The 11,325-nt window shown below is 41.0% G+C and overlaps 1 protein-coding gene across 1 annotated transcript in view; it reads left to right on the forward strand.

Annotated features, from left to right (window-relative positions):
- The window catches only part of LOC307121017 (guanylyl cyclase-activating protein 1-like), a 16,261-nt gene extending 14,735 nt beyond the window's left edge, over window positions 1–1,526 (forward strand). Inside the window, exon 4 of the mRNA XM_079808392.1 lies at window positions 658–1,526. Coding sequence (XP_079664518.1) covers window positions 658–797 — 140 coding nt within the window. The 3' untranslated portion in view covers window positions 798–1,526. The remainder of the gene's footprint in view (window positions 1–657) is intronic.
- The last annotated feature ends 9,799 nt before the right edge of the window (window positions 1,527–11,325 follow it).

Below are 11,325 nucleotides of genomic sequence, written 5' to 3' on the forward strand. Positions count from 1 at the left end.
CATCCATCATCCATCCATCCATCCATCCATCCATCCATCCATCCACCCATCCATCTGTCTATCCATTCATCATCCATCCATCCATCCATCCATCCACCCATCCATCTGTCTATCCATCCATCATCCATCCATCCATCCATCCATCCATCCATCCATCCATCCATCTGTCTATCCATCCATCTGTCTATCCATCCATCACCCATCCATCCATCCACCCATCCATCTGTCTATCCATCCATCATCCATCCATCCACCCATCCATCTGTCTATCCATCCATCATCCATCCATCCATCATCCATCCATCCATCCATCCATCCATCCATCCACCCATCCATCTGTCTATCCATTCATCATCCATCCACCCATCCATCTGTCTATCCATCCATCATCCATCCATCCACCCATCCATCTGTCTATCCATCCATCCATCATCCATCCATCTGTCTATCCATCCATCCATCCACCCATCCATCTGTCTATCCATCCATCACCCATCCATCCATCCACCCATCCATCTGTCTATCCATCCATCCATCCACCCATCCATCTGTCTATCCATTCATATATCCATCTTCCCATCCATCCACCTATCATAAATATGTTACTGCTACAGTATGTGTGTGTGTGTGTGTGTGTGTGTGTGTGTGTGTGTTCAGGTGTGTTGTCTCTGGAGGAGTTTATGGAGGGTATCCAGGCGGACGAGATGCTCCTGAAGATGTTGACCCAGACTTTAGATCTGTCTCATATCGTCAAGAAGATCTACAGCGAGATGTGCTCTGAGCAGCAGCTCACCTGACCCCAGATCAGGCTGATGAAGATGATGAAGATGAAGATGATGAAGATGAAGATGAGGAGGAGGAGGGTCTCTGGACTGAAGGGGTTTAACCCTCAGCACATCAGATGTTGTGTGTGTGTGTGTGTGTGTGTGTGACTGTGTTGATCTCAGCTGGACTGAACTCCTCAAGCTGAGGATTCTCCTGAAGTCTCTTCAAGTGCACTTCCTCCTGTTCAACATCCAGACCTAGAGGAGTTCCTGTGAAACACAGCAGATATTACAACTGAATTCCCTTCTCAGATTAAAACATGAAACGTGTTCTCCACATGCAGAATAATAACTATAAACAGCCTCAAAATATGAGACATGATATATTGACTGGACAATCAATGCAGTTTTGATTTATGTCCCAAATTTTTGTAATAAATTATAACTTCATATAAAATACATGTAAAATAATCAGTGTTAGTTTAGTATTATGTATATAATATTAAAGTATTTATTAATAATGTCAATTATCTTTTATTTTTATATTTTGTGTTATTGTTTTAGTAACCTTATATGCTTTTGTCATAATTTTTACATAATCTTTATTTTTTTAGTTTTAGTCATTTTATTCCACTTTTATATTTTATTTCAACAGTATTTTGTTAGTTTTAGTTGCTAATAATAATGTAGTGTAGGCCTAAGCACTTTCTTACAGTGAATATTTGGTGAAAAAGAAAATAAAAAAAAGTGTTTTGAAGAGTTTCTTATTCGTAAAGTTTGATTTAGTCTCATTATAGAAATCGATAGCATGTGTTTATCGTATTAGGAAGAATGAATGTGAATTATAACCGCTGGGTCGGATTAACATAAGGGCTAGACCATAGACAGGACTGAAATACACTAGTTATCATATCATCAATGTGTGATCATGTGCTGATCCATCGATCCTGATGGAAACACGAAGAAGGCAAATGAATGAAGCGCCAATGTAAAACAGCAGTGGACGAGAGAGGGCGCCATTTTGTCGAGATCGCTCTGTGAAATTCCTTCTTAAAATGTTATAAATAATCAAAAGCTTATTTGTTAAAACCCCCGAAAGAAATCACTTATTTAACTTTTGTTTAGCCTTTTAAATTAGTTAAAAATGTATTTTGTAATCAAGTAAGTATATCAACCGTCACAGACGCAGTCACATGACCAAACAGACCGTAGGAGGGAAACAATAGGCTTGTTTGAGATGCGCCTCGCCTGCAGTTCAGCCGACACTAGGCGGCCGAGGGAGGGGAGGAGGGAAAAAAGTGCAGCAAGCCGGACAGTTCTCTCTTCTCGTAGTGGATCCGACACCTGCGAGATCAAAGGCAGATATCGCGGGATTCACACTCGTGCGCTTTGTTGCTGATAAACTGGATGTAATTTAAAGCTACACTATGTAACTTTTCCGTCCACTAGAGGTCGCCTGTTCAAAACAAAGGCGTAGTTTGATGACGCCACGTTTGAGCACAGAATCTCGGGACATGTGGTCTTCACCTCACAGCCGGTGGGAAACAGTCAGGATAGGACTCGGGCAGAAATCATGTTCATGGATGCGATTATTAACATTACTGTAGTCTGAAGCAGAGCAGTAGCGAGTGTTGTGGAGCTGAGCAAGGCCGCAGGAGCGATTGAAGAGCGGGACTGTTATTATGGCATAGTCGCCGGCGGGACTTTTATTATGACACGGTTGCCGGCGGCACTTCCTCTTCTCCAGTGCTGAGTGTGAGGTAACACAGCTCTGTTTATCGTATTAGATATATCTGAGTGTGTTGAAAAGGAAGTTATGACGTTCGCTCGGCGGCTGCTATGACACTTGTTCACACTGCAGTGAGAGTAAAGTGTTTCACTGAATAAAACCGGAGACCGAGGGTGACGCAGATATGACGCAATCGACAGGCGACTCCCTCACACGCATAGCTCACACGTCCCGGCTCCTTGGTTAAAATAGCAATTTCTCACGATTTACAAATAGTTGAAAACATTTGGGATATTCTAAGTACTCAACTAAACAAAATATATAACACTGGCCTAGTGATTTCTGGATGTTTTACTGCAAAAATCCTACATAGTTCACCTTTAAGTTCTGTTACTTTTATATGAAAATAAATATTATGAACAAGATACCCAAAGTTTTTGTTATTTATTTCCATTCGAAAGACGTGTTTATCAATCATTTTTACTTTAATTAGGCCTACATACATGTTTGTATATATATATTTTTATAAATATGACAACAATCACATAACCCACAGAGAGATCGCCTTTGTTAGAGAGTTTGGTAATATTCACACATAAAAACATGATATCAGAGTTTTAAAATCAAACATTTTTTAAAAGAACCATACATCACGGTTGTTTAAACCAATAAGCATTAAGCTGTTATTTACAAGTGTAATACTCGGATCTGTAGGTCTTGAGGAATCCGTGCTTACCGAGTATTATGCGTGGGTTCTTGGCTATTCCTATATCTGTCGTGCCCACTGGATAGAGGAGTCAGACCAAGACTTCTGTGCTCAGAACTCAGTGTTTATTCCAACAATCTTTACTGTGCCTCTACATCGTACCACCCGATTACCTCGTGATTCTCGCGATATCTCGCGCACAGTCTAACTTTATTTAAACCTTCCCATCTCACTTCTTACACAAGCATAATTTCTTGCCACACAATTTTCTAATTTGGAACTACTGTAATATTCTACATAAGAGGAAGTCTTTATTTCTTGAAAACTGGTTCAGTAATGGAGTGATGTTAGTAAACCAGTTGTTTGATAGTGATTAGTAATAGTAATTAGTGATAGTAATTGATTTAGTTATTCCGCTTTTATCTCAAGATACCAATTCCCAGTTTCTAGTAAAGAATTTAATATAGTTTTCAAGGCCATCTCTTTGGAAATCTATTTAGAAACCGTAATAATGCTTCACTGACTTCTGTTTGTCCCCCCAGCCCTGAATCCACTGTGGTTGGTTCTATTTATTTTTCAGTGCATAAATCCAACTACAAAATAAGGTCCTTATTTTTGGACCTTATTACTTCAATTCCTTCTTCCATTTCTTATTGGAATAATTTTTTTGATGACATGGTCATATGTTTGGTCACTTCCTCAGAAATTCTTTCTAACAAATAAAGTTAAAGAAATTTCCTTCAAAATTATTCATAGATTTTTTCCAGTTAAGTAGGCCTACTTTTTAAAGAAATTTAGAAGTGATATTGATGCTTCCTGCTCTTTTTGTGAAGCCTCTTCTGAAACTATTGATCATTTGTTTTGGGAATGTCCTTTTGCTCGATCTTTCTGGAATAATATTGATGCTCTGATTGTCCAAAAGGTTTTTTGCAACTTTTCTCTATCATTTAAACACATTCTTTTTGGGTTTTATGTCAAAGACAATAATCTAATTGATGCAAGGTTTTGTATAAACCTTCTTTTATTTATTGGAAAGTTTCACATCCATAAATGTAAATATATTAAAACTAAACCCCACTTTAACTTCTTCAAAGAAGAACTGAAGATGTATTTAAATACAATTTCAACTTCTGTTAACAAAAAAGCTATGAAAACATCCAGAATTTGTGCCATGTTTAATATTCATCCCTAATACTCTGATTTTGGTGCCCTCTTCCTTTTTCTTTTCTTTTCTTCTCTTTTCTCTGTTTCCTTTTTCTTTTAGGTTTATTGTTCAGGTGATTTTTTTGTTGTTTTGTTTTTTTTGTCTTCTACATTTCTCTGTAAAATTATTGAATAATACTTTCCTTTTGTCTTTGAAAGATTGTTTATATTTGTTATATGTTTTGTTTATTTTGTTTATTAATATTGCAATAAAAAAAAAAATAGCATTAAGCTGTGTCGTCAGCAAGTCGTTTCCCATCATGCTTTTGCTCAGCGCAGTCGGTGGAGAGCAGCTGCGCTCGACTGCAGAATCCGACACATCCGCCTTTCGCTGGCGAGAGTTTTCTGACATACGTCAGCATGACATCAGAGCAAGGCGGACCGCCCTCGGACACTTTTCTAACCGGCATGCATCTCGCGCTGATCACCGGTGATCGGTTCTGCGCAGATTTTGCTCATCTCAAACAAGCCTGTTCTGAGGCGCAGGCATTAGCTGGTAAGCCATGACGTCAATAAACATTTAACGTTGCCTGAGAGGGCAAAGATCATATCAGTTCATTTCTGTTGCCCAAAAATATCAAAATATGTTTATGAATGGGTGTTTGGTATTGTCAAGTGAGTAGGCTTCATATCGCGGTTTTGAATTAATTCGAGAGAAACTGCAGATTGTTAAAAGCGATCTAATATTGGAAAATCGCGGTTTTGAATTACAAACACGTCATGTGATTCAGGCGAATCTGATGAGTTTTTGAACTTTGCAGCTTCTTGCTACTTACATCCCTATAAAACAGTTTTGATCTTTGACAAAAGTGATTTTTAAATGTTATTATAGTGATTTTTTTTTAAAACCCAAAAGCATGAAAATAGCTAAATTCGCAAATGAGGCAATGAGTGATCCTCTATTCCAGTGTTTATAGTGGTAATATCATGTCATTTCCACCAAGTGTCAGAAATCATCCACTTAACAACACATGCCGATCTTTTCAATAATCTTTCTGTTTGTACAGAATTCCTGGTCTTCAAATTGCTTTAGGCTTTGGTTTTCTTTCGCTTTTGATTTCAAGGTTTTGCTGTTGAAATGGCGTCGAGCTCAGGTAAGAAATAATCAAATTAGTGGTTTGTATACAGCAGCATTTTCTCAATGTATTTATGAATGATGAAATATTAATTAGTTTACCTCGTTAAATTCATAAAATTATATTTCACTGCGCTTTACTTTAATGTTTAAAAGTGCCATCGCATACCAGGAAGTTTAGCCAAACTTCTGCAATACACATCAAATCTGTTTTCTGCTGATTTAATCTTTAACTTTCTAAAATAAATGTCTCCTTAGCCCTCTTTATATATGATAATCTCAAGACCCCTATTATTGTTAGGCTACTTTTATTATTAAATTAATATTAGCCTACCATTAATTTCCCCTGCTATAATTCCCTAACGCATCACAGCATAACCGACGCGCTGCAATGATCATAAAAGATCATTTTTTAAAGAAACTCATTTAACACCAAATACTTCTTCTCTCATTATTTTCACTACATATGGGCCACAAGAGAAATATTAAGAACATAATTCAGACCCTAGAGTCTATACTGTTATCAGAACATGATTGTTTTACTTTCACTTCCTGAATTATTGAACGTGGCTTTAAAAAGTTGATTTATTCCCCCCAACATTCATTTTTTTATTTACTTATTTATCTTCTCACACATTTAATTATCTATATATTTTATAAATTTATTTATGCAGGAATATGTGGATTTGTGTATTTATTTACACACACACACACACACACACACACACACACACACACACACACACACACACACACACACACACACACACACACACACACACACACACACACACACACACACACACACACACACACTATGTCATTTTATGTCATACATGTCATATTTTATATAAAAAATAGTAATAGTAGTTTGCATCACTCTATTACTATTGGTCGCTGAACGTTTTTATTGTAAAACAGTTATTAAATATTAAATGTTTAGCTACATTAGATTAGATTAGATTCAACTTTATTGTCATTACACAAGTACAAGTACAAGGCAACGAAATGCAGTTTAGGTCTAACCAGAAGTGCAATAGCAGCAAGTGCAGGATATACAACGTTTGCATAAGTGCAGGACATGGATATGTACTGAGTATATATAAATATATCTATAAATAGAGAGATGGTTATTACTATAAACAGAATTTACAGGTGAATATGTACTATGAATATAATATAATATACAGATGGCTATTACTATAAACAGAATTTACAGGTGGATATGTACTATGAATATAATATAATATACAGATGGCTATTACTATAAACAGAATTTTACAGATAGAGGTATACAATGATATGTTAGGCTAAAATGAGGATATGGCAGTGGATTAAGGTAGTGCAATAAATTATGGACAGAAGCTATCCGAAAAAAAGTGTAAAAGTGCAGTGGAAGTGATTGCATATTACAGTTAGAAGTACGGTGCAAAATACAAATGTAAACAGTAGGTACTGTAAATAACAGTCGGCAGTGCAAATGAGCATAATCCAGTTACGGTGTGGTAGTGCAAAATGAATAAGTAAACAGTTGTTACTGTGATAAACAGTCGGTAGTGCAAATAACAAAGTGAAGGCGTATGTGAGGTAGGAGAGTTATCAGTATATGAGGGGAGTGGATCAGCGGGGGTTTGAGTTCAGTAAAGAGACAGCTCTGGGGAAAAAACTGTTCTTTAGTCTGCTGGTCCTGGTCCGGTGGATCCTGAAACGCCTGCCGGAGGGCAGGAGAGAAAACAGTCTGTGGGCTGGGTGAGAGGAGTCCTTGAGGATGCTGCGAGCTCGATGCAGACAGCGTTTCCTCTGGATGTGCTCGATGGCAGGTAGTGGAGTCCCTGTGATGCGCTGGGCAGTTTTCACCACCCGCTGCAGTGCCTTGCGCTCCGCAACAGAGTAGCTCCCATACCATACTGCCACACAGTTGGTCAGGATGCTTTCTATTGCGCAGCGGTAGAAGTTCACCAGGATAGCAGAGGAGAGCTGATTCTTCCTCAGTGTCCTCAGGAAGAAGAGGCGCTGGTGAGCCTTCTTGACCAGGCTGGAGGTGTTGGTCGTCCACGACATGTCCTCCTAGATGTGGATCCCCAGGAACTTGAAACTGGAGACACGTTCAACAGCCATTCCATTGATGTGGATGGTGTCGTGTGTGCCTCTTGACTCCTTCCTGAAGTCCACGATGAGCTCCTTCGTTTTGGTGGTGTTGAGGAGCAGGTTATTTTCGGTGCACCATGTGGCCAGGTGCTGGATCTCTTCCCTGTAGGCAGTCTCATCGTTGTTGCTGATGAGACCAATCACTGTAGTGTCGTCCGCAAACTTGACGATAGAATTAGATCCATACACAGGCTTGCAGTCGGCGGTGAAGAGGGAGTAGAGAAACGGGCTTAGCACACAGCCCTGTGGTACACCAGTGTTGAGTGTGATGGATGTGGAGCAGGTGAATCCTGAACGAACACTCTGGGGTCTGTCAGTTAGGAAGTCCAAAATCCAGTTACACATTGAGGTGTTGATGCCCAGGTCTCCAAGTTTGGCTATTAACTTGGATGGGATGACAGTGTTGAATGCTGAGCTGAAGTCAACAAACAGCATGCGTGCATACGTGTTTTTATTGTCCAGGTGAGTGAGCACAGAGTGCAGTGCCATGGAAACGGCATCCTCTGTGCTCCTATTGCTGCGGTAGGCAAACTGGTGTGAGTCCAATGTGGATGGTAGAGAGTCTTTTAGGTGTTCCAGGACCAGCCGCTCAAAGCGCTTCATGACGATGGGTGTGAGTGCTACAGGGCGGTAGTCATTAGGGCACCTCGGGTTAGAGTGTTTTGGCACTGGCACAATGGAAGTGCGTTTAAAGCATGAAGGTACAGCTGCTTGGGCAAGAGACAGGTTGAAAATGTCTGTAAAAACCCCAGCGAGCTGCTCCGCACATGCCCTGAGAACACGACCAGGGATGTTGTCTGGTCCAGCAGCCTTGTGCGCGCTGATCCGGCTCAGTGACTAGCAGACATCTGTGGTGGAGAGTGTGATTGGTGGGTCAGCTGAGGGTTTGAGCTTGGTGGCAGTTTCTCTGTTGTCTCTTTCAAAGCGAGCATAAAAGTAATTTAGCTCGTTCAGGAAGTTGACATCAGTGGCTGCGGGGGTGGAGTGGGGGGGTTTGTAGTCACTGATGGCCTGGATGCCCTGCCACATGCGTCGAGGGTCAGAGTTGGAAAAGTGACCCTCTATCTTTAGCTTGTAGCAGTGCTTGGCCTTTTTGATGCCCCTCTTCAGGTTAGCTCTGGATGTACTATAGGCTTGTGCATCTCCTGATCTGAAGGCAGTATTGCGTGACTTCAGCAGGAGTCGCACTTCCCTGTTCATCCATGGCTTCTGATTTGGGTATGTGGTGATCTGTTTCTGGGTTGTAACACTGTCGATGGTGGTATTGATATGATCCAATACAGAGGAGGTGAATGAGTCAATGTCCGTGTGAGCGCCACTGGTGGCTTGAGAAGCAAACACACTCCAGTCTGTGTGTAGAAACCTTTCCTGGAGTGTGGAATCTGCTCCGGCAGGCCACACCTTGATGGTCTTCACTGATGGCTTCACACGGTTGATGAGGGGTGAATATTTGGGGCTGAGGAACAAAGAAAGGTGATCTGACTGTCCCAGGTGGGGGAGGGGTGTCGCAACGTAAGCGCCAGCCATGTTTGTGTAAACATGGTCTAAGGTTTTGTTTCCTCTGGTGTGGCAGGAAACATGCTGGTGAAACTTGGGTAGCACTGACTTTAAGTTTGAATGATTAAAGTCACCTGCAACAATAAAAGCAGCTTCCGGGTGATCAGTCTGTTGTTTACTGATGGCTGCATGAAGTTCTTTCATAGCAAGCTTGGCATCAACATCCGGAGGAATATAGGCTGCAGTTATAATGGTGGAAGTGAACTCCCGCGGCAGATAAAACGGTCTACATTTAACCATGAGAAACTCGAGGTTAGCTGAACAATGACTCCCAACAATAGCAGAGTTTGTGCACCAGGCTTTGTTAATGTAAATGCACAATCCACCACCTCTGGTCTTACCGGAGCCATCTAATGTTCTATCCGCCCGGAGCGTGTGGCATCCCGCTAGCTCAATAGCGGTGTCCGTTATTCCGCCGTTTAGCCAGGTTTCCGTGAAGATTAGGACGTTACAGTTCAAAAGTTTCTTGCTGTGTGTGATGCTGAGTCGAATCTCCTCCATTTTGTTCACTAGTGACCGTACATTGGCAAGGAAAATACTGGGTAAAGAGAGCCGATGTGGGGTTAGCCTTAGCTTTAGCCTTAGCTTAGCTCTCAGACCACCGCGTATTCCCCGCCTTTGTTTACGATCTCGGCGCCGCCTGCGAGCACTTCCGCCCGGCCGGGTAGAGTGCATAGCCTTGGGTGTCCTAGCGATCGCAGGAAGGAGTCGAAGATTGTCCATAAAACTGTCGGAACTTCGTAAACCAATATCCAAAATCTCACCACGGGTGTACGATGTTAAGGCACAACTATTCTGAACGAACAGACCCGAGATGAGCAGGAAAAATACCGCAAAATTGCAGAATCTGGAGAGACCCAGAGCCTCGCGAACTACTCGCGCCACCATCTTGGATGTACATACATCCAGTGGCGGTGTTTCACAAAAAGCCTGGGTATTACATGAGTCCTTCTGGCTATACAATAACGACATTCCCAAATACTTACATTATATCGAAACAAAATGTGGACAAAAATCCACTAAAAGAACTTAACAACAATGTAAATACTGAAACAGCCCTATAAGCCTTCACTGTGTCCTAACCAAATTAGGTAAATATATTTTCTACGTTAATCAGATTTTTTTGTAGTACTAACCAGCCGCAACGGCATTTCACAACTCATTCGTTTACATTATATAAAGCCTTAAAGTTCTGCATAATTAAGTGGCCACTTTGAGTGACAGGCGGATTGACGTTTGTCTGCTGTCTGTTAGTCATCAGCTCCGCCCACGTCCCGCCTCTTTACCCAATTTCTGTTATTCGGGAGTGACGCGCTGACAAGATGGCGACGGCCAGCTCGACCCGACTTTACGCTTCAAAACTGCTCTTCAGATCCTACGAGTGACGTCACGGACACTATGCCCATATTATTTTACAGTCTATGAGCTAGATGCTAATGGTCTAATCAGATTCAATTAACTATGCTAAGCTATGCTAAAAGCTATGCTTCAGACCCAGAGATCGGCTGAATGGATTTGAAAATGGTAAAACTTAACTGTTTAACTCTAGGGGATATATATTTAGAATTTTGTGGATTTATTTCTTTATTGTTTTTGGAGGTTTTGTACTCCATTACAAGATTAATTCTACATGCACTGTAGATGTTCTGACAAACCACAAATTTCACCAGTTCAGTTTGTTCTGATCTGTGTATCAGGACACTATCACGTGTTCTGCAAATATTGTGAAGTCAGTTTTTCAGTGCACAAATATTAAATGAATTTATAATGCTAAAACACCTGCTCTTCTCTCTCTCTCTCTCTCTCTCTCTCTCTCTCTCTCTCTCTCTCTCTCTCTCTCTCTCTCTCTCTCTCTCTCTCTCTCTCTCTCTCTCTCTCTTCTGTGTGTGTGTGAGATTTGCTTTCAGAAGCAGGCAGAAGTTGTACAGATTTCAATCGCCTTGACAGTAAGTGAATTAAAGTGCTGGCAGTGATACTCTGTGACTTTAAAGTTTTGGCGCTCTAGTGGTTAATAAACAGAACTGCACGCGTCTTGCGGAAGAACACTGCAGCCGGAGCTACTTCTCTCTGTTTCTGTCTATGGCGAGTCACGCAGGGACTGAGCTCCTCCGCAGCGGCTCCGCTCTGAAATAGTCCCAATATA

This window comes from Gobio gobio (genome assembly GCF_949357685.1).
Source record: "Gobio gobio genome assembly, chromosome: 24".
Lineage (NCBI taxonomy): Eukaryota > Metazoa > Chordata > Actinopteri > Cypriniformes > Gobionidae > Gobio > Gobio gobio.